The 25,354-nt window shown below is 33.8% G+C and overlaps 1 protein-coding gene and 1 long non-coding RNA gene across 3 annotated transcripts in view; one reads left to right on the top strand and one right to left on the bottom strand.

Annotated features, from left to right (window-relative positions):
• Nucleotides 1-2: 2 nt before the first annotated feature.
• Nucleotides 3-21,943, top strand: LOC145937764 (uncharacterized). The gene is made up of 4 exons (XR_014425634.1): nt 3-301; nt 635-1,060; nt 1,216-1,329; nt 21,833-21,943. It is a non-coding gene; the product is annotated as an uncharacterized LOC145937764 (long non-coding RNA).
• LOC145937755 (dual specificity tyrosine-phosphorylation-regulated kinase 2) overlaps nt 8,617-25,354 on the bottom strand; it is a 46,147-nt gene continuing 29,409 nt past the window's right edge. Inside the window, exons 2-3 of one of the 2 annotated variants that reach the window (XM_083041082.1) lie at nt 23,551-24,630; nt 8,617-9,310 (exon numbers count right to left, since the gene is read on the bottom strand). In XM_083041082.1, the coding sequence (XP_082897208.1) occupies nt 9,287-9,310; nt 23,551-24,630 (1,104 nt within the window). In that variant the 3' untranslated portion in view covers nt 8,617-9,286. Of the gene's footprint in view, nt 9,311-9,961; nt 24,631-25,354 lie in introns of those variants that run through there. The other variant, XM_083041081.1, reaches the window with a different exon arrangement.

Genomic DNA, 25,354 nt, shown 5'->3' with positions numbered 1-25,354 from the left:
CGTCACGGACCGGAGTCGGGTGTGAGAGTTTATCCGTTACATCTTCGCGATTATCGTCGTTTAGAAGTGAATGTAGGGTGCAAAAATTAATCGCGAATGTCTTTAAGTATCAAACGTTGATCGTGTAACTCATTAAACACATCGCGCGCGATCGTTATTATACGCAAATACCGAAACGGTGGTTTCAGTATCAACGGTCAGACAATCGGCTTCTGGGTGTCCTTGAAGTCCTCTTCGTCGCATATTTCGCCCTAACTTCTCACCGAAATACGACGAGAAACTGATGCACGAGTATCGCCTGGTATGTGTCGTGTGTAATTAACGACGTTGACGTCATTATATATATATTTATTTATGGCTGCGGTGGAGAATACACTACGAATGCTTTGAAACATCATTCTATCTTTGTTCTACATCCCAGAAGAATAAAGATAGAATGATGTTTCGAAGCATTCGTAGCGCACTCTCGACCGCAGCCTACATATGCCTATTATATAATTATTTATGCATTTTTATTATATTGAAATTAAACACATCGTGCGCAATCGCCATTATACGCAAATATTGAAACGGTGATTTCAGGATTCTCTCTCTGGCTAAACATTCTGTATATCTTTGTTCTTTCTCTTTCCAGTGATTTCCGATCGAACGTGAAATGTAACTAGAATGAACAGACCTGCAGTCGATTGCGATTGGTCCGCCACTTCGATAGTTCGATAGTTCGATATTGCGATATTGCGATTCTCGAACAACGCGTGTCGTCACGGACCGGAGTCGGGTGTGAGAGTTTATCCGTTACATCTTCGCGATTATCGTCGTTTAGAAGTGAATGTAGGGTGCAAAAATTAATCGCGAATGTCTTTAAGTATCAAACGTTGATCGTGTAACTCATTAAACACATCGCGCGCGATCGTTATTATACGCAAATACCGAAACGGTGGTTTCAGTATCAACGGTTAGACAATCGGCTTCTGGGTGTCCTTGAAGTCCTCTTCGTCGCATATTTCGCGCTAACTTCTCACCTAAATACGACGAGAACGTGATGCACGAGTATCGCCAGGTACGTTGTCGTTTGTAATTAACGACGTTGACGTCATTATATATATATATTTATATATTTATATATTAATTATTTATGCATTCTTATTAATATATTGAAATTAAACACATCGTGCGCAATCGTCATATACGCAAATATTGAAACAATGATTTCAGTATCAACGATCCAGACAATCGGCTTCTGTGTGTCCTTGAAGTCCTCTTCGTCGCATATTTCACGCTAACTTTTCACCGAGATACGACGAAAAACTGATGCACGAGCATCGCCAGGTATGTCGTCGTTTGCATTTAACTATGTTGATATATATTTATATATTTTATGCATTGTTATTATATTGAAATTATTTTAATTGCAAACCGCCCATCATTTGCAATTTTATATTTAATACATTGCACTGCAATCATGCATTGCAATCAATCTTTATATTCTATATATTTGCCTCTTATTATATCTGGAACTTTTGCCTTTTCTTCATATATCTGGAAAAAATAATATACTTTGTCGCGAAATATAAAATACTTTGCTCAATTCTTATATCGCTACTATATATATCAAATAATATTTCATGATATGTACACAGAGAGAATTATTTTCTCTTAGAATTTACCCTGAAAATCAGATAATCGTGGGACAATATGGTATAGAAAGAATTTTATGAGAATTTCTCTGATTAATATTTATCACAATAAAAATAATAATATCTATTACAATAAAATATAAAATATGTTTGATTAATTTTACTATGCAGTTTAGTAAAATTTATCAAACATCTCTTATATTTTATTGTAATAGATGTTATTATTTTTATTGTGATAAATATTAATCAGAGAAATTCTTATAAAATTCTTTCCATACCATATTGTCCCACGATTCCCATGATTTTCAGAGTAAATTCTAAGAGAAAATTCATCTCTCAGTGATACATTAACTTTGAAATTTTTTATAAATCTCAGTCGATACGTATACTCATTATTACAATGTTAACATCAATTAATCATGTTAAAACTCTTCAATTATCTCCGTGTCTATTAGTGATAATCTTTATTAAAGACTCAGATAGCGGATTTTTAATATTATTTTAATAATTATCGTAAAAGAATTCATAATTTGAGTTAATAATTGTGATTATGAATATATATTGCAATCAAAATAGAAAGAAATTTACACATTTAAGAAAGGAAAATAAATGTATATCAAGTATTAGATACAATTGATACTTACGTATACAATTGATTAGAGCATTTAATATCGAAATCTCGATATATAGATTATCTTAGAGAATAAATTCTCAATTTATCAAGTATATTTGAACAAATTTAAAATAATCACAAGTATTTTTTACACGAATTACATTATTATTCGATACATTTTTCATGTTTTTTAAATTAAATAATTTATTTATAAAATAATAAATTTTTTCAATGAATAATAAAAAGATTAATTTCTCAGTCACATATTAATGTTGATTGTTATTAAGTTTATCACAATTCAGAAAACTTTATGCACATTTATGCATATGATAAATCTTTTTAACACTCAAACATTATATTTGTCTAAATTAGCGACGATAAATTTGTAATTATTTTTAATTACATATATTATGCCGAAGAAATTAAATTTACTAAACTCTATTACTCTGTTATAAATATCTAATTGTATATACATAATAATTAAAAATTAAACATTTAACTTGTTTTTTGCACAAAGGATGGTGAGTAATCTCGGTGTTTGATACCGATTTAATAAATATTTATCCATAACGTATTAAATCAAAGTATCTGAAAGCGAAACTGTCGAAGGCGGTAAAGTGTCGCCGCTGGCGAACAGCCAGCATTACTTGCCATTGAATTCGTACGGACCGAAAATAAGTGAGTCGGTACGAAGGCAGGCACAGTGACACGGGTTCGATCTCCTCGCTTGCCTCTTAAAGACCGGTTTATCTGAACGAGCGCGGCGACATTTCGGGATCATTGTTCGGCCTGGTTGTTCTCCTCGTAACTCGTACGAAGACGCCAGCGACCAGAGGCGTAGCCACAGAGGGATGTAGCATCCTCTTTGTGTATTTATTTCTTTATTACAATGCAGAGTATATATCCTCCCCTCCCCCCCCCCCTATATATATAGACTTGAGAATTTAATAATTAACATTTGCAGTAATAAAGTTATTTCAGATCGCGAAATTAAGTGATTCACCTCGTACATACAATATTTGATTTTTACTATTAGCTTTGATTTTTCTATTATTAACTTTTTTATTTAACTTTTTTTATTAGAACTTTATATATTAAAACTTTATATATTAGAATATTTATAGGATAGAACAGTATAAAGCAATAAAGAAAAATGTGCAACATGAGAGAAAAAAATATATATGTAATATATATCTATATACATATATAAAAAAATATAAAATATCTTAAAAATAAATTAATACGTGCATTCTCTATTGTACAATAATAAAGTTGTATTCGTATTTGAAAAAATAGAAAAATGCATTTAAAAAGAAAAGTTTAACTACGCTTCTGGCCTGGCGTAAGTCGCGAGTGACTTACAAACGATTATATCCCTTTTGTCTTTTACGTTTATCTCTTCAATGGTATTTGTCGTAACAGAAATATGGATAGGCTCTTTCGTCCAAACTTAATGGACGATTTCAGTGATTAGTATTTTACATTTTCGACATCCTTGTATCCCTGTGATTGCAACATTGCTATCGTATCGTCCTTGATGACTCTCTCATGAGATATGTAAAATCCGACCCAACTTATAATCTCTGATTTATCGCATGGCTTCTCCGATTTTTCTTAAAGTAAAACCATCTTTTCTTTATCTTGTTTTTATTCTTTCGGCAATAATTTAATGGGACATCGCATATATAACTAAAATTATCGATATTGTGCGTGATCACAAGGCCAGACGGCGATCGATCATCACGTCGCGGCTTTTAAAAATATCTCGCACGAGAGGACGATCGCGAAAGAAGAAGGCGGTGACCGATCGATCACCTGAACGGTAGCACGCTATATATTGATGAAGTGCATGTATACGTGGAACAAATCATCCGCGCCTAGTCCGCTTGACGTCAAGCTCACCGATACCGTTCTGTCGGGGGATTAAAAATATCCCCGATTCTCGGCGAGGTAGTCAATGTCGGATAATTGCAGTTTCGATTTGTCCCACATTTGCGCTCCTGTAGTATTATCTGAAAAATGCATAAGGGCGAGCAACCGCGCGATTAAACTCCGATCGGATGCACGTGTTCGAAAAATGTGTGTTTTGACACACACGTGTTATTAGATCTGCTTGTTTCCGTCACACGCTTCCGGTTTATTTTCTTTTCCGCTTTTAAAGTCTGAATATATATCATTTGAGTTTGAATACAAAAAACGTCAAAGGTCGTAAATTTACAATTTGAAATATTTCAATGAAATAGAATAAAACCAGAAAGAATATGTGCAATTATGCGCTATTTTTCTTTCTCCTTTATGTATGATGATACTTTCTAGCTTAAATATATTAGAATTGACATCCCTAAATCTATCCTTAAATTTATTAATATTATCTAATTTAATTTTCCGTAATTTATTAAAAGCATTCATAATTTTAATGAATATTTATTTCAAATTAAATATAATATTTCTCGACGCAATTTTAAGCACATTAAGTACACAGAGAGAATTTTCTCTTAAAATTTACCTTGAAAATCATGATAATCGTGGGACAATATATGATATGGAAAGAATTTTATGAGAATTTCTCTGATTAATATTTATCACAATAAAAATAATAATATCTATTACAATAAAATATAAAATATGTTTGATTATAATTTTACTATGCAGTTTAATAAAATTAATCAAACACGTTTTATATTTCATTGTGATAGATATTATTTTGATTGTGATAAATATTAATCAGAGAAATTCTCATAAAATTTTTTCCATATACCATATTGTCCCACGATTACCATGATTTTCAGGATAAATTCTAAGAGAAAATTCTCTCAGTGTACAAATTAAATTCTCTCTTTCTCTCCATTTTATTTTAAAGTTTATTGCAACAACAAAAAGTTAAAATAATTTGAGATATTACATATACTATACATATATTGATAAATCTGAAACATTAAATTCGTCTTCATCATCTCCCGTGAATGTATCTTCCGTTGCACGAATAAAAAGCGGATCGAATGCCGGGTAAACGTTACATCTCGTTTAATCCAAGTTAAATAATGCAAAAAAATGTGTCAGGAAATCGTTTGTATGTTCGAAAATAGCCGATATCAGTTGCCGGTGATGAATGAGGCGTTTAGAAGCGAAGCTGTAATATGTACGCGAGGTAATGCGAAGCGGATGATGGTGATATTGTGATTAATTGACCCTTGCAACCTTTGCAGCAATTCGATATCAGTACTCTAGACTCGGTATTATTTTCGCGAACACAATCTTGGTAGAGTATAACAGAACTTAGACTGTATAGAATCTGAAGTGATTTCCATCGCTTTCTAATGTTTTGCGATGTGATAATATTGAATGATGGATACGCAATATAAGAGCACTTTCATATCCTGAACATATATTAATTATCGTGTCTTAAAATTCCGACTAATAAAATATTTCAAAGTGTATATATACACTTGTGATGTACGTGTACGTGATATTCTGAAACGAATTTGCTTGATATATTATAATAAAAGCATTTTTTTCTTTCACACACATATATATATTAAAATTCTTAATATATATATTTTCTCTCAAAATATGTAAATGATCCAAGGGCTAATTAACACTTATAAAACAAATAGTAATAAGGGAAGGATTAATCAATTTATAGAGCTTGTCAACTGATATTGAATGGCCGATTAAAAAATACGTTTAAAAAATACATTGCCTCTGAAAATAGTGCAATATTGACGCAAATCAAGTGTTATTATATCGAGTTATTCGAGCCGAGCATTATATTAATAGACAATAATAATATGCAGAATTAACTGGAATGTTGTAACACACGCTTGGGGGATAGCGATCGCGTCACGTTGGAAAACTGGGCTTATAATTATCTGTAACGTGGGACGGCGGTTCTTTCGATGACAAGGACAATCATATTTATAATTAGTACAAGTTAAGTAGTTTTATCATATTAAATTTTCGAGGCTCTCGCAACTCGACAATTTTCTATCAATATTTTATTTCGAAAGCGATTAATTACCTACCCGTCTGGTATTTTTAAAGAACTGACCGCAATATATGCGTTTATTTAATTTTTTCTATTTTTAATAATAATGAAAACAATAGCATCTGTGTAGAAATATTTATATTAATTTTTTTAATTCGATAAAAACGTAATATTCGAATATATACTTGCCTTGCATTTATATATATCTTTTTTGTATAACTGAACTTTTATTCTCTTTATTTATCTATAGTCATGATACAAAAAAGTTATTTCAATATTATTATCAGACTCGAATCACAGGAAATCACAGGAAAATTAATACGTGTTTCGATATAATTAGTCAATTCGTGGAGTACGTACTGATGATCATAAACGCAGCAGATATAAGCGTATAAAACGATAGTTGCATATTATCGAACATATTATATGACGCGATCAAACATCAACAGTTTTGCGCAATGTCCCGATTTCCTGTTGGAAAGTCTAATCAATAAATATAAACATGAGTATATATATATATAATACATAACTCCGTTTTATATATATATTGGTCAAGTACACTTAATAGCATATATTTATTGACTGGAACATGCTACGTACGCACACGATTGAATTGCTAAATCTTTTATATAAAAACTTTATTTATGATTATCAGAGAGAGAAAGAAAGGGAGAGAGAGAGAAAATTTTCTTTTCTCTTTTTTAAATTATCGCAAAATCAAAATAGATTATCAGATATACTAGTACATGCAAATATCGAGAGATATCGATACGGAATTATTGTGATTTCGTATCATAAAAAAAATAATATGGAATTCGCGTTATTACAATAAAAAATAATTGAATAAAACAAATATTTATTACGCAATTGGAAAAAGCTTATATTCCAAGTTATATTGATTGATTCTATTGTCATAAAATGCAATATTTTGTCTCGGTAATGAATATCAACGTCAGTCGAGTATAATTACCTGTCTCCAGAGAATCTCGTGCGTATTATGTCGTGCCCATAATTATTATCCGATTGTGTATTAGAAATGCTGGATTAATCAAAATGAATATTGAAATGCGCGATCATTAAAACTATGTGTACTAACAATAAGTATGTATATAAATAAAAACTCTTCGCTATTTCTTACACGCGCAATTCATAGACAATTATTTAAACGTATCCTGTGATTGCCCAGCTCTAAACTCTTTCTATATATGTATAATATTAGTTTATCCATTATTTTGTGAGAATAAGATAACAAATACTTACATATAGTCTCGCAGAAAATCGGCAATATCTTATAGCGTGTTATTTTTTTTTACGTATGGTGTTTTTATTGTCATTTGTGTGACAAGATTCGAAGATAGCGACACGAGGTATTCCGTGTCGTCGTATTATCTCTCGAAACGCGATTATTTTCTATTATAATTAGCAATTATATTCTCATGTGATTAATTTTCACGATCATCTTTATTGCATCTCAATTAATTATTAATTCGCATAATATCGCGTGCATATATTAGAGTAAAATTATCGATATCATTTCGAAATTTCTCAGTCATTAACAAAACATCGCTTATTCATTAACAAAACGGATTGACTCGAGCGTTATTGCGATAAGTTTAATTATTAGGTACACGTTTAATTATTACCGTGTGCATGTTATTGACCTTTGTGTATTTTAAAATTTATCAACTGTATCAGTTTCGGCGCTTGTATATCGATAATCTATTGAAACATATATTTTATATAATTAATTTGATCGAAATCTATTACGCGAATTGACAAAACAACATTCTTATACATATATTATATTCTGTAAAAATATCTTATCTTTATAACTTTAATTTTATATTTATTTACTAGTATTATATAACAAAAGTTACTAAAATTCTGCTGTAAAATTCGCTTGTATATTATTATTATTATTGAATAGAGGAATTGTATTGTCGGTCGCGCGTAATTTTCGTAATGTCGAATGGATATTTTCGTTTGTTTTTCTTCGCGTTCTAAAATTCGCGTGTGCAATAAACATCGAGATTAATCGTATTTTCGCAAGTACATGAAATAAATGATGAAAGAGTAATAAAGGACAAAGAGAGAAAAAGAAAATATATTTAATATAAAATATTGATAATTTGTATAAAATTGTAGTATTATTCAAGATTTATAATCTTTCAAATTATTTTTATGTACGATTTAAATTTCTATTTATTATGTCTCATACAAAATTTATAACTAAAACAAATTTTTGGGGAAATTCTATATTTTTGTTTTATTAAATCTTTATTTAAAGGAACAAATTTTAAAAATTTAATTGTGAGCAATAAAAAAAAATTATTATAAAATATTAATTATTTTGGATATTGCTTCATATAATTTTTATGTGTGTATATTTTACAAATCAACGTTATGTTCTACAATTCTACTATTATAACATATTGTTTGTTAAATTATTTTTTGTTTAAATTTCGTAATGAAGAATATTACATCATACAAATATCAGTTTATAAAAAGAGTTTAAAGTTGATTTAAAGTGTCAATCACAGACTATGTTTAGACGACTGTCTGTCCATGTCGCGCATATGATAATTTAATGATCATGAATCTCAAGATATCCGTTAATCTGGCATTCTCTTTACCACTCAAGCTTAGATATATGACATAAGCAAGTGCTAATTTATTGTTACTTAATCGCGCAATTGATTTCTCATGACGGGGGTTGTCAAATTAATCGGAGATCCGTTCAGTGCCGGCTTTCTTCTCTACCGCGAAGAACATTTCGATGCATAGTAAAAAAAACATTAATTTTTTCCCATTCTTCATGCGCAATAAGAATCTCATTCACATCTCGTTTTTTTTTATTTCCCTTGCGAGAGAGAAATAAATCCGCCCGTGCTCAAACTTTACGGTGACATTATCGGCCCATCGGTTCTCGGACGGAAATTTCTGCCAATGACAATCGTTTCAGATTTAATACCCTGGCGTGGAGCCCGTCGGTGGCTCTCATCTCTCAAGATGTCATCGATTGCGACAACTTTATGCGCGCTCATTGATTATTTAGTGGCGCGGCGTCAGGAGCATCTGGCAAAAAAAATATAGTGTTCGCTTTAGCATGATTAATAATATTATTTTTGTGCGTGTAACGTTATTTTCCATTTATTTTCTTCATTGCAAATTGATGGATATATTGTTTGATAAAGATAGATTCAAAATTTAAAGAATATCCTATGCACCAAATAAATTTTTAAATAACATATTAAATTAAATAAAAATATCAAAATGCTATAAAGAGAAAGTAAATACAAAATAATTTTACTATAAAAATTAATCTAGGTCAAGTTTATAATACTTTCTTATCTTTTGGAGAATAATCTCCTCTAAGCAGAAAAAATCTCTGCATTTTAAACTTTATTCGGTCAAATCAGTCTGAACTCTATTTTGGAGCTGAAAATCAGGGGATTAAAGGTGATAAAATTAACGAGCGTTTTAACTGTCATAAGCAGCATTTATTTCGTTTCTTAATCAAGTCGGAGCAATTCTTTAAAAAATCATATTCGCGCTATCGTGACTCGCGAGAACGCGTTTACAATTGTATGGTTTGCGGGGAAAAAAAAAGGGATGAGGGTGGACAAATGGTGAAACGATAATGTATCTTTACACGTGGGATGAACGCTCGAATCGTCCTATATATATTTTCGTATATATATATATATGTATATTTTTCTTTTCTTATATATATTTATATATATATATATGTATAACCTGCGGTGTTATTCCTCCTTCGTGGAAGAAGAACGCACAACGGGCTTCGTGCTTCGTCCCTTCATCCATTTAAAGAATTCGCTAACCGAATTACATATTGGTAAACGGGCGGGACGAGGAGGAAGGGACGCAACAAGCATGATTCCTCGTATAATCATAATTATGCGATTATATTCATGTGTATGTATATATTTATAATATTTATATTTATAGTGATGTGTATGTACGAGTAAGAGATCAAACTTTGCATTGTCGCTTAAATAAAATGAGAAGCAACGTTAATACCCTAAAAACTTAGCAATAAACTTACATAAATCGGAGCAGACAGTGTATTGTGTGTGTGTGTGTGTGTGTGTGTGTGTGTGTAGGAGTGCACATTTTCGGCAATACAAAAGTGAAACACCGCTGCGAACTATCCGTGAAAAATTCGGAAGAGGGATGATCATTATTTTATTGAAATATTGAAGGATTCCTGATGCAAAAATGCGACAAGTCCACTTATTTTAAAAATTTAGTCCTACTTCAAACAGAAAATTGTATAATATCTAAAATGCACTTTATAAAATATAAATTTTTTTCCATTTTTGCTTTTTAATTGAATATTTAGAATGGGTATAACAAAAAAGACAAAGGTATCAACTTGGAACGTCATCATAAGCATACAAAATAATATCGAATAAAAACAATTTTTAAGTAATATATAAATGCGAATAGCAGTAACGCGGTAAAATCGAGAAAGAAAAATTATTTATTTTAGTCTATCGCATCTTTTCTCAAAAATAAATGCCTCAAAAATGCGGAGAGTTAAAATTATTAATTTGCATATTTTTCTAATATTAAATTTTAAATTACTAAAGATTTGTAAAAAAAATTTACACATAAGAGATTTTATTATAGAATTATAAAATGTCATGTTTTGAATTTCTAATTTCATAATAAAGTAATTAAAATTTTTATATTAGTAACAGATGAACATAAAATGCATTCTTCTTAACATTAGGATTAATTAATTGAGTTTTCCCAAAATCACTGGATGTATCGCAGCGGTGCAAGGAAACAAATGCACATTAACACAACTTAAAGTATAAAAAAAGTCTTGCAATCGACTAAATAAAACGATAATCGCGAGATATTATCATAAATTAGACGATAGTCTCGTTACTCGAAATAGTATCAAGGGCACGAGAGGTGTGTAAGAAATGTGTATGTGCGAAAGAATAATGATCTGTGCGTGCGCGACGCGCGTACATATGTGTGAAATGGCCTGTGTATACGCATGTATTTGTATATATGTATGCGTGTACCTTTTTTGGAATCCACCCAGGTAATTGTGGCAGCATTCTTTCATTCGAATTTCACATCTTTTTCGCAAGAGAGCTCTTATATATATTTGCAGAAATTATCATTGTACGATAGTCAAATTCCACTCGCATTAGACGTAATATCAGTCAATCGATAAAAATAGAAATTCGACATATGTTTTATAATATTAAAAGATATCGAACCGTATCTTGTGGTAAAATTGTCTTGATTAAAAATTCATTTTATTAATAATTAAAATGAAAAAATAATCGGCTAGGAACAAAAACAAGACAGTCATAATTCGTATAATTAAAATCGTCCTGAAATTATCTCGGATTACAATACTGACAAAAATCGAACGCGAATTAAAAACTCTTTCACGCACTATGCGTTTTATCAGAGATCGATTTCGCAATTTTTATACAATGAGGTATGACGAGGGCATACAGGTAACAATGTATCTATATCATTTAGTTGAGATATGCGAACAAAAAGCACGATATTTCAAACGTATCGCGGATAAAAAAATACGATACAAACATCGCAACACTCAATTTTCACTGTATGTTTGAGAACAAATTAATCTTAAATTTGCAAAACAATCTTTTCGCAAACAATCTGTAATTCAAGAATCGCAGAGAAATAAAATTAGCTTTTGATCATATACAAAAAAGCACACTTCATAAAATAATCGCCTCTATATAACTAATAAAATAAACATAAAATTAACTAATTCAAAATTTAATAATCTAGCAATTTCTTTATACGATATGTGAAAAATGATCTTTAAATGCGGTTCGTGCGCTAAACCACAGATTACAAGTAAAATACATACATACTCTAAAAAAAAATAATGCAGAACGTTAGAATGATATTGATCTGTGGTTCGTCATGTGTTACGACTTATGGATTAGGAGTATAAATCTCGGATCACACAATACATTATCGCTGCGCGACGATTCGTAACTACGTTGGCTATCACAATGTCCATCGCGACCGCAATGAGATGAGAGGATAGTTAATACACACTTCGTATAGCTTTCCAGAACATAAAGCCCTGCGTTACCTGGATTATACGCTTCGATTATGCACAGAATTATGCTAGGAACAAAGCGACGGTGACATTATACAATAATTATGCCATGAACTTGTTCTGCAAAATACACTGCAGCGGTAAAAAGATGTGACGAGAAGAGCGCTTAAAAACTACGTATTGTAAACGAACATGGAATTGTGTGTGTATGTATATGTGTGTGTCGCTAAATTTTTTTTCACAGGCACGTACATATGTAATCTATAATACATTTCGAGAGCTAGGAAACGAGGGTTCAACGCAAAACCCATTTTGGTTAAAAACTTGGGGCTTGTCAGCCACTAATAACATTGTATATAGTGACCGAGGAACAACGATCGAAAATTCTTCGTTGAATACGAAATAAAACGTAATGGAAGACCGGCCGCACTGACATCGATTAATTTTTCATTCTGGTTAATTTTCTCAATCAATTTTCTCTCACTATATTGCTCTCTAGCTATATAGCTATAATCTACAAAAGGACAGTCAATCGCTAATCAGAATTAGACTAAACACTTTCCTGAAATATTTCGAAAGCCGAAATTTATGGTGTTTCAAAGATTAAGAGAAGAAAATTTTTACATTGAGATTTAATCTCTCTAAATTTCTTTCTCTAAATTCTCGAGTTGGTTTTTATTTAAAAAATTTCAAGTTGATCTCTCAGCTGTCAGTTGACAGCTGAGACTAATTCAGTCAGCTGACAGCTGACAGCTGACTGAATTAAGCTGTCAGTGTAACCGAGCCTTAGAATCTTTTTATGCGTACGATTTTCGCTATATATGTCACAATACGATGATTGATAAATTCATAATATAAATACGAAATTTATGATATAAATTTTACCTCAAATAAAGAATAAAAATATTTATTGATACAAATATTGATTTATTAATATAAATATTGATAAATTAATATAAATAACAATATGATTGTCAGCTACTTGATATTTACAGTTTACCTGATCCGAATATATTTAATAGATATACGTTTTCGAATGCAGATCAAAATTTAATTCGTAGACAAAGTTAATAAATTATCAAATTAACAGAAAATTACGTTCAAAATTTAATATCACTATAAAAATGACATTATAATTATCGTATTGTGACAAAGATAAAAATCGATTGCATAAATAAGGCTCTATGATACGCGATTAATTGGTTGATTCCTTCGAAAAGGGTTATGAAATAATAAATATACAGCGAGAAACACGTTGTCTCTTCTGATCGTTAAAAATCAGCGTTAATCTATTAGCCAATCGACATTCGTTTTCCGCTTTTATTCTTTTTTTCTTATCAACTATATGATCGTTATGTTGTCTAAGGATCAGTTTCATCGACGCTAACCGCGACCGATTCTCTTTTTTCACAGAATATCATGCTATATTCCTTTTATATATATCACAAATTATTTGTTATTTATTTCAATTACATTAACATATTTTTTTCTTTAAAGCAAAGAAATTTAAATATATTTTTAGTTATATTCACAAATATCTGCAGTATAAAATTTTAAAAATTTTAAAATTCTGAAAAAAACTTTTATGACAACTGATTACTTACAATTCAGGAAACAAAGAATCGATAGAATCGAGGCTGAAATCATCCGACACATTCGTGAAAGAAACCGATCATAAATTCCTGTTTGAGTGACTTAATATAAGTGGCCTACTCTAAAATCACTTAACAAGTACCTCTATCTGCGTTGTTCTTTGCACGCTGCGCACATGCCGCGGTAGTACAAATGATCGTGGACATTTTAGAGTTGATGAACGTTTGTTTATTCGACTTCTTTTACGACTAGTCATCGCGTGCGAGCCGAGCCGCGATCGCATATGAGAAATACATCAAATGCAATTCCAAGTCTGTCGAGCGTGTATATGCATGCCGGCGTGAAAATCCTCGGTCCAAAAACTCCGTTTGATACGCGCGACTAACCGGTTAACGACCCTCGATCGATCGATCAATCATTAATCGCCGATCTATCGGGCGACACGCGCGACCGTCCGCTTCGCCAAAAGCAATTTTCCACGCAATTTCCCCGGAATCATTCAGCTGCAGATGGCATCCATTGGATCGTTATTAGTTATTACGGAATAACTGGTCGCATTACGGAATAATCCGACAGTTCTTAAAAGCCGTAAGTGAGTCCGCGTAACGAGTCCATTAGGCGAGACACTAAACGCAACACTGAACTCTACAATTCAGCTTATAAGTGAATGTAAATTATATATACATTATATTTCTCGTAATGTATAACATACAACTTGAGCTTCGTTATTATAGATTTTTAATATTCAATCGGATTGAAAGAATTAAAGTAAAAAAAAAAGTACGCGTAAAACAAAAATAACCGTTTAAAACGTGAAAAACATGAATGGAGAAATAAAAATTTCCAGCTATCGGAGAGATGTAAAAAAAAAAACGAATTTTTTTATTTGTATTTGGATTATAAATTTTCGAATATCACGAAAAATCGACCTCTATCGGCTATTCTGATTTCAAGACAGATAGACTTACATATTTTTTTTTCTTCGCAATACGATAGAATGCGCATCTCCAACTTTAGCAGTAGTTTCGCATTGTTCAGAACAAGAAAGTTCGTAAAACACGAGCTGAGACTCGACTTTGGAATACGAGACTAGGATGAAAGAAGAGAGAGGGAATTGCGATTATGAGAGATTTTCACGCGACGCCACACGCAATCTGGCCCTCTCGTTTCCACGGGGTGAAAGTGCACACCGGCAAAGTGCGATCCATCGCGATGACATGATTAAGAGGGGTTGCAAAGGGGGACGGATCATGAAGCGAGAGGGTCGGCGCTCAACAAACTTCCGAGGCACCTGTTCGCTACGTACATACATGTACACGATGTATACTAAACACATCCCTAATGATACGTTTATTTAATTTTACGAAAATTCTTAACTATCATATACAAACGCTTACGCAATTATAATACATATACATTGTTACGTTAGAAACGTGGTACAGTCTCTCGTCGTTTTATTCCGCAGTTCGCTCTCTTTCTCTTTCTCTTCCTCTTATTATTATTATCTCTTTCGCCGATTTTTCTGCGCTTTTATCACTCTGAACGTTTAGCACTCTCGCTCTTTCTCGCAAGATGATTATTAATTCTTAACTGGTGATGTGGAAAAAGTCGATACAATTGTTAATGAGAAGTCTCTCAGATTCCTTACTTCTTAGATCTTTGTTCGAAAGATTTTCTGGGCATAGTATTATATACTCTTTTACATTATCTAAGGTACCTAAGAACATAAAAATAGGAAGAAAAATAAAAAAAGAGAACATTATATCACGTTGAAATAAATGCCTTTAATTTACGCGTTTTATGTACACAAAGAAAAAAGAAAAGGCAAAATTCAAGCGTTCTGAGAGATCCATATATTTTGTTATGCATTAAGATGATTGTAAATAAATTGATACACGAGTATATGTATAACATACAGGATATCCTAGATTAGATTGTGTGATCAATTTTGTGTCGATCGATTTTTCCTTTTTCTAGTCTCTCTCATACAGTCGTTCGCTCATTTCTCTCGCTTTGTCTCAATATTTATTCGTTCGTATACGATTAGTCTCGAATATACCATTTTTCCGGCTACATATATTTCACACTCTATTTATGTCTGTGGTTTAAAAGTTTACTGCGATGATCCCCGAATCGACATCGATCGCGCTCGATTGCCGAATCCCGCGTAAATCTCACCGAAAGAATCCAATATACTAATCGAGCTATAGAATTCTGTTGGGCTTACACCGATCGTTTTATGTTCGTGTGCATAATTTACGTTTCATTAAACATTCATGCTCGAAATTAACAATTTAAACGACGTTATGAATTATGTTAAAACGCGATATCGGAAACTTAGTTTATCTGTTAGAATCACGATATGTATTATCGAAGGAAAATAAATTATGGAATTAGGAATTAGCAGAAATTGTTTATTTATGTTCGAGATTCAAGCTGACAAGTGAAAATGCCGAAGAAATTGTAAAAAAAAATCAAATATCCCATCGTTCCTAATCAAAAAATGACAATACGTTTGACAGACGAACTTTTATAAATGTCTCACAGGATTAATATAGTGTTGTACGATATGTTACTAGTATACAGATTCTGTTTTATCGCTGTACTTTACCTGAATACTCTATATCAAAAACATGCATTTCTCATCTCTGCATCACACCTGCATCTAACACATCCACACATATTATAGCTTCTTTTCAATCGGCGCTCAACTAAAATATTTGAAAAGGCAATTAGAATATGTATAACGCACGTTATTTCTTAGATAATTTATAAATTAAAGATATATAATTTATATATAATTTTTATATATAATTATATATAATTTATAAATTAAAGAAGAAATATCATTTATGTGAGGATTAAAAAGAATGAAATCACCGCGAATTTTGCGCAAGTGCAACGAAAACAATTTTTTTTTCTTTACATTATGAGAAATCTCCGAAATATTTCAAATAATGCAACTCCAAATCGGAAATCGTTCGCGTTTATTTCGTGCGTTGTAAATCTGGGACTTATCTCGTTGATATCAAGACACGTTGCATAAATAGCGAGAGAAAGCGTCGTTAAATCCAGAGAGCAGAAAGACGAGAAAAATAGGAAAGGCCGATTATTATTTCGTGCACCTCTCTCAAAGAACAGACTTTACGCAATCTTTCTCGAGATTAGTCGACGACAACCGGCGAGTAACTTTGTGTCGCGAAGTTGCGGCGACAACCGAGAGTGTGTAAACGAATCACATTGAAGCAGTAAGGAGATAAATTAAGTCAATATGACAATTCAATTGTAAATGGTGATTAGTTAACACGTCGAGTGCCGCATTCAAACCATTCAAACCAATGAATATTGTTGATTAAATTTTGTCAGAGTATGTTTAGATAGAAACGTATGTCCTATAGTCGGGAAATACAAACTCACGATGCAGTAATTTACATTAGTTCATACGTGTATCATAAATCTAGCATATAATTTTTTTTTCAACCGAAAAAGATTCGATTCGATCGTCGCGACTGGTGCTTAAATATAATATAATCATCCAAAAGTCAGAATACAATCTATATCTAACAAAAACGTAATAATATATGAAAAGCACTCGTATAATATAACAAAAAATATAAAAAACAAATATAATACAACATTACTACAAAAAACTAATGAATAGAAATTTAAAACTGAACATAAATTGTGCCGGATAATTATTACGAGTCAGAGATTTTGAATAAAAGTTTTTTATTTTCAGTTATTGTGTGAAATTTTTATCATAAGCAGTCATAATATACAGACATTATTCTTCTTTCGAAAAAATTTATCTCTAATTATCGCGAAGATATTTATTATGTGTATATATACAATATTTTATTATTACTAAATTAATTAATGTCTTATGCGTTATTTATATACAGTTAAGCGCATTCGCGAATGCAATCTCACTGCATAATAGTAGTATCTTTGCATGCAACATTAGCAAATCGTCGCTGGCACTCCACATGTTAAAATTCGCGACAATGGGGAAATGGGGACTAGGTAAATGCATAGAGCCAGCTTGTAAAAAAAGCGTGGCACCTATCTAATAAATTATCGGCAGTGATATAATCCGGTCTCGGCGCAGCAAATTAACGTCCAAATATCGCACGCGCTGATTGTCGAGATCGGTCAATGTTTTTTTTCTTTTTTTTTTTTTTTTCAATCGACTTTCGGGATTTGGCGGAACGACGACGGATTAATTTCTACTTTTCTAGGATTTGGTGAAGCGCCGATTAACACTTTCACGGCCACGCATTATCCTTTAACGAGATTAACTTTTCCAAATGCAAATTGCGCGGTACGATAATCTCGATGTCCGATAATAATCGTTATTATTATACGGACAAACTGAGAATTTACAAAATAATATTGCTGAAAAATTAATAAGACTACATACTATTATTACTGCATGCTAAATACAAATATAAAATAATCGGATGATTCTTTCACGTTTAGAATCGATTTAGAGATAAGGAAAATCCAAACTTGAAACCCATGTCACAAACATCGTCTCGTGTTTTCCAACGCATCACTGGACCGGATACTCAAAGCTGGATCGATACCCAGTATTTTTATTCACTCGGTCATCGAAAAGAGGACAAGTATCGATCGTAAAACGTAGGAGGCCCACTTATATCCCTTATAAATAATGTTTGTATTATTTATAAGGATATCTGAAACGCGATATATATCTATACCGATACTTTCAAAGAAAGTATGGCATCGATACTTATTTTCTTTGTACACTGACGGAGTAAAAGAGTAGAGGGCATCGATACTTTCGCATATTAGTATTCCTACCTACGACAGGATTAAGCTACATCGCGCTTTACAAACTCATCATTCGATATAACGTATATAATACGGTACTTTACACACACACATGTATATTTATCTACATTCGTTAGTATAAATCCCAATACGTCTAAATTCCATATCACAAGACATGCCGTTCGGTCTATCACGATTTTTATAACCGCCGCCGATTCGCCGATCGCTCCTCCCTCTCGAGCTTAATCGACTTCGTCGCTGCTGTCATTGCAATTACATCACCCTTTTTGCCCGTTTCTATTATTTTTTTTTTTTTTTTTCGTCGTTCTTTATCTTTGTCGTTATCTCGTCTCTCATCCATGCTCTCAATTCTTACGACTGTTCGCCACGCATGTTTTGTCCGAACTAAATTTAGCGATTTCGCATCAGCGGAGTCATCGTGAGACGCGCACTTGCATTGTTCGCAAATCTCAGTATAGCGTCGTTCTAAAAGCTACTCTGATGTACAAATTGCTCGATGACTAAACAATCGACCACAAAGTAGCGCTAGAAATAAACTCGGGAAAAATCAATGACAATGGTAAGATAGGAAGTGATAATTAAGGCGCGCGTTTAACGTTTAATGAAGGATGCTATGCAAGAACAAATGATGCATGTTAATTAAGCTGCGTTGTGAGCGCAGCGAATCGATTATCGATATCAGACAGAATCGCGAGTTATGTTTTGTTTAAATAAATAAATGTATTTATATATTGTTTAAATTTTTGATTGAAAACAGTAAAAAGGGTCTTGTTTCTGAAAATATGAGGTAGACAGGACCTATCTTAAGAATATGTTAAAGTCTCTTCTTTCTGAAATAAACGTAACAAATTAAAAGATTTTCTGTTTCACAATTACACATAATTCACTATTTATCAATTCTGATTAGTATTGATAGTTAAGTTGATACCATTTTGTTCGTACATATTTGAATAACTCTTTTACATAAAACATTATACACATTGCAACATTATATTCTTTTCTTTAAAAAATAATTATAAATACTTCTCAATTATAAACCGTATGTTTACCGATCGGATTTATGAGGTATTGACAATAGTGCGAAATTAAAACGGTCGCAGGACACTCGAATCGTTTAACCCAGTGTGAGCCAGGAAATCCCTTTTATTTTCGGACACGATTTTTTGTTACGCGTCCTTTAAACCGGATTTATCATTGTAGAGACGTGGCCTGTAAAATTCAATCAACTGTATCTGCGGAAGAAAAGAACGGGAAAGATGGATGGAAATTCTCGCGTCTGCTGAGAGCGATAAAAACGCGAGGTAAAAAAATCGAGCCGTTTTCGCTCCGATTTAAAGCACATAGCGCGTGAATAATAAGCACCGAGAAGAGAATGCAGAGGGAAATTAACCCAGTTAGTCCAGACGGAGATGAGAAGCGCCAAGTTAATAAACCCCGTGCGCGACCTCTTCGTCATAAATTGTGCGTCACGCCGTTTATCGCAGATAAATGTAAGCAAGCTACAAGTACAACATAGTCACGTTATGAATATATATTTCCTCGGTGTGTCTCCCTGTTAATAGTGAAAATTTGCTCGCGGTAAAAACTCACTTTTAATGAAATACACGTCAGAATTGACCGAAATTTAGGATCGCTTGAAACTCTCTAACGAGCACTTATAATTCATCACGAATGCCTTGCGGCAAACCAAATATTCATTACGGATTTACAATTGTGGATTCGTATAATGAACAATTTGACACAGAAAGTAGCTCTATATCATGAATTTTTAAACACAATAGAAGAAAAGTTAAAATCGCGCAATTGTAAGTGCATAATTAATTATAATACCTAATTATAAGCATCAGCAAAAAAAAACATTGAATCTTTTGGTCCACTCTAAAAACTGAAAAAAAAAAATATTTTTCAATCATTGCTATGCATCTAATGATTAAAACAAAAACACTAATATACTTAAATGTGCGTACAGTACGAAAAAATTACAAAGAAAACATAAAATTTACAAAGAAAAATTACAAAATATACAAATTTATCGCAATTTTTTTCTATATTTGTAGAGTACTTTTAATAATATTCATAAATGATTTAATTGATTGAATCTACGAATATTGCAATTTATAATTTTCACTTAAATTGATTTTTTATTAAGTCGGCAGCGATCGCGGATATGCCGATGACATAAAGATGATATATATTTTCCTCCAAATCGCACGCTATCTTTATAATCAAAAGAAACATCTACAGACTAATGATATGCGCGGAAATCAGCGTCCCTTTTCGCGCCTTTCGCAATCTGGATCAATCTTATGATCCAAATTACGCTATTCAGTCGAGCATGTGCCACCCCCGTTATTAGATTGCACTTCTCGCGAACGAGTCACTCTATCTGTTTACGTCGCCGGCGGCATTGCAATGCACCGTATTGATATATCTAACTGTATCACGTATCCTATCGAACCGTCCGGACTTCCTGACTTCCTTATAACAATTCCCTGGTATAATAATTCCAAATCGTGTATAACACGATAAATAATCATGACAATTGTGCATAATAAATTGGGGATTTATATATTAATATCAGAGAGAATTAGCGATTCCATTTGATATCATCGTCGTTTTATCTCGATATAATTACTCGATTTACTGAAAAAATATAATATGGCAATAAATAGAAATGAGAATGATCCATATATCTTGCTTATTCGTCTAAGTTTGACAGTAATAATTATACATACATTTCTGTATTTGCACGTCCAATTAATTAGTCGATTTCTTAACAAAACAGATATACTATTTCAATTTCTAATATTAGACTTTATGTTCGGACAAACATTGAGAAATACAGTCGAACGATAACGAGCATAAATGAATATTTCAAGTATTGTCTCTTGCGATTTTTATTCGTTCCGAAATTCATCAGAAAAAAGTGTTGCATTCTTCGAGTCCACTGTATATTCCGTACGCAAAGAACTCGATAATATCGAAACAATTTTACATTGATTTGTTTTATGTTTTATGAGTTTATTTATTATTCTGAGAACTTTGGACGTTTCGAAAATTCGTTTCTCACCGAGGCAATCGCATGTTTTTTTTTTCAGGGCCAAAAGCAATGACAGCAGGAATAAATTCTGTAACGAGTGGATTAAAGAGCAACGCGAAACGACGTCGTCGCAGCCGAAGGGACGATTCAAGGTACCGATCCTTGCATAACGAAGTAAGTGAAACCGTTATAACGCCAGCGACAAATCCGCGAAATCTTTTTGTAACGATTGGTTCATTTTCTTAAGAAAATCTAAGTGAAAATATATCAAGCCTAAAATATAAACCTTCAAGTACTAATGTTCCAATATTTACAGTATACGATTTTTGATAATCGCAAAATATCTTCTCAATAGTGAAACTGTATTTCGATCGTTACTCTAATTCTCTTCAGTCAAAAATTAATCTATTTTTTCAGCGTTTTCTATTTATAAAATGTAACACAAATATATATTATAATATATTTGTATGAAATAGAGAATAAAACATCTTATTACAGCAATTCTATGAATTACATATCATTTATATTAATTCTTATTACGATCGTTTAATTTTGTGCAACAGTCTTTTAATAAAAATTGTATCAAAAATAAAAAAAGGTATTTTGTTAATTTTGTCTAGAAGAATTTGAGTAAAAATCGAAATTAATTTCGTTATTGAGAAGTTCCGTTATTTCACGATTGCAGATAATAGAATATTGCAAGTATAGGATCGCGTATAAATAATTGTACTTAAAAGCTCATAATGGTCTTGACTTAATTATCCCACTTAGACGAAACTTTTCGCTTATTTTCAAATAATCGTTACTTCTTCCGTTCAACTGAGATTTTCACGATTATTATTCCTTCTCGGAATAATATTTCAAACTATAATTCGATCAAACGTTCAACGAGAGTTTTAAGAGAACATTTATTACTACATTTTTTTTCGCACAACACACACGTCATGGAGAACGGATCTCTCTCTCTCTTTTGATCTCGCCAGATTATAACTATTTCACATCTCAACTACAACTAGCCACATCGGCGATTGTAGAAACGCAACGTGTGAATCACAGCGGTGAATCCGAGATCGCTGATGAGACGGCCACCCTTTCTCTCGATCTTGAGTAAACTCTCCTCGACATTAAGTCAAGGAGGCGATGCAGATCGAATGTCAGCCGAACGGCAGGCAGCAAACCACAGCCGAGTTTTACGTCGGTTAACCGGGACCTTATTCTTTGCATTACGTATTTTTCCTATCTATGAGGAAACCGCGCGATCGTTGGATATGAAATATTCGTTAACAGCAACGCCGAGAACGAAAATGAGCGAATGAGTCGAAGAGGGAAGAAAGGGTGGTCTCGCATCTCGGCCTATCGTCTCAGCTCCTCGAGAATCTCCTGGACCGCCGGATGAAGTGATAATACCAGCCGGCTGGAGCTGCTCGAGGAGCCGTGAGAGCCGTAATTGTCATGCGACGTGCCGTTATTATTGTGCTGTTGTTGCGTCTGATGCGTCTGACGTGCGCGCTGTGACTTGCCGGTCGTCGCGCCGTCGACGGAATTGAGCGATTGATGACTGCTGCTCTGGTTCGCCCGGTGATTCCCGTGCAATTGCGATTCGGACAGACAACCGTAAGAGCCAAGAGAGTAAGAGTCAAAAATCGTTACCGGCAACTCACTCGTGCGATCTCTCTGCTGCTGGCGCTCGGTTTTGCTCGCGGGGATATCGCCGGTTACCGCATTGTTACCACCTTGTAATTGGCTATTGGTTTTGCTGGAGCTCCTACTACTTACGGAGTTGAGCGATTGATGACCGCTGTTCAGTCCTCCGCCCGTTGAACCCCAAGTACTACCGTGCAATTGGGAGGCGCCATACGAGTAACCCGTGTAAGAGGACACCATGTCCTCCGACACCAAGCGATTTCCTCTCTGCTGACCGGTCGTTTTGCTCGTGGTAATATCGTCGCTCGTGTTATTGCCGCTCTGTAGACTGTTAGCCTTGCTGGAGGAACTTCTACCGCCGCCACCACCGACGGAATTGAGCGATTGGTGGCCGCTGCTAAGTCCTCCCGTCGTGCCCCAGGTACTGCTGTGCAGTTGAGACGCGCCGTACGACGGATAACCCGCGTAAGTGGACACTACGTCCTCTACCAAACGGTTCCCTCTTTGCTGGCCCGTTGTCTTGCTCGCGGTGATGTCGTCATTGGTGTTATTGCCACTCTGCAAACTATTAGTCTTGCTGGAACTCCTGCTGCCGGACGCGGACGTCCTCAGGGTGGAACCGCCCGTGGTCGCGGGCTGCGCCGACGTAACTGCCGGTAGGGTGTCATTCTTATCGCCTGGCGGCCTCGGCAATCGACGGCGCAGCCACGGATGCCTAAGCGCTTTGTTGGGCGTCATTCGGTATTCCGGCTCCCACACGAGACAACGTCTTAAAAAGTCCAGGAACAATACGTCATCGCAACCCTTGAGGGCGCGCTCGAGATCGTGCGAGCCCGGCGGACCACGTAGCTTTCCTCGTCTCGACAGACCCCCGCTTAGCACTGTCGTGCCGTCCGGCATCGCCGTCGCGGTGCAGTACTTCGGGTAGCCCTTCGAGCTGATGAACTGGCGCGACCGCTTCGAATTCTGTAGCAGCCGCTGCGGCGGCATGCCCAGCATCTCGATGATGCACGCCAGCTGGTCCGCCTCGTCCTCGCCCGGCAGCAACGGGTAACCGGTAAAGAGCTCCGCCAGGATGCAACCGAGACTCCACATATCAATCGGCATACCGTATCTTGCGCCTAGTATCACTTCCGGGGCTCGGTAGAAGCGACTCTGGATGTAGGTGTATACCCGTTGATTTTCATAGCAGCTTGAACCGAAATCTATCACCTGGAACACGCAAAACTGTCTCATTAATTCGCGGAAATGTATTAATAATTAATAATTAATAAAATTACACAACATTTGAATAAAACATTAAATCGAGAATGCGATAGCTTATCACGATCGGAGAGATTTATTAAGTAAACTTTCGGAATTATAGTTATAAAAAAGATATATTTATAATTGATATTTGAAATATTAATCGAAATTCGAAATATATTAATATTAGATTATATCTATCGTTAATTCTAGCTTACATATTTATATTAAGTATATTATAATACGAAATAATAAGATTGCTCTAATATATGTTTATGTTTTATTTGTTACAGGTAGCATTGCTGATAAGCTGCGCGCGAGTTTGACCGCTTGACCTTCTCGAGTGCCGAACGGACGTTGCTTCGTGCGATTATAGTTTTCGCATCGTTTTTTCTCATTGCAAGTGCAATGCGCGAAATACGCGTGTGTCTCACGCGTCGCGTCGGGAGTGCCGTGTAAAATTTCGCGTGTCGGGAGTGCCGTGTTTTCGCGAGTGTCGTGAGTGCTACGAAGGACCAAGACAGGAGGAGGAGGCCTGGGAAGGCATCGGGCGACAGCGGGACAACTGTGAGGTATGAAAAAAAAAATATAATTTATAACATCCTCAATTTATTAATTCATTATATATATATGTATATCGGGAAATGCCTACATATTATATATACATATGCATATATATAATTTGAATATT

Source organism: Prenolepis imparis, unplaced genomic scaffold, assembly GCF_030444845.1.
Source record: "Prenolepis imparis isolate NDT839.2.m4 unplaced genomic scaffold, iyPreImpa1.0 SCAF_6, whole genome shotgun sequence".
Classification (NCBI taxonomy): domain Eukaryota; kingdom Metazoa; phylum Arthropoda; class Insecta; order Hymenoptera; family Formicidae; genus Prenolepis; species Prenolepis imparis.
Note: the sequence above shows the minus strand (reverse complement) of the source record. Positions and strands in the feature narration are given on the sequence as shown.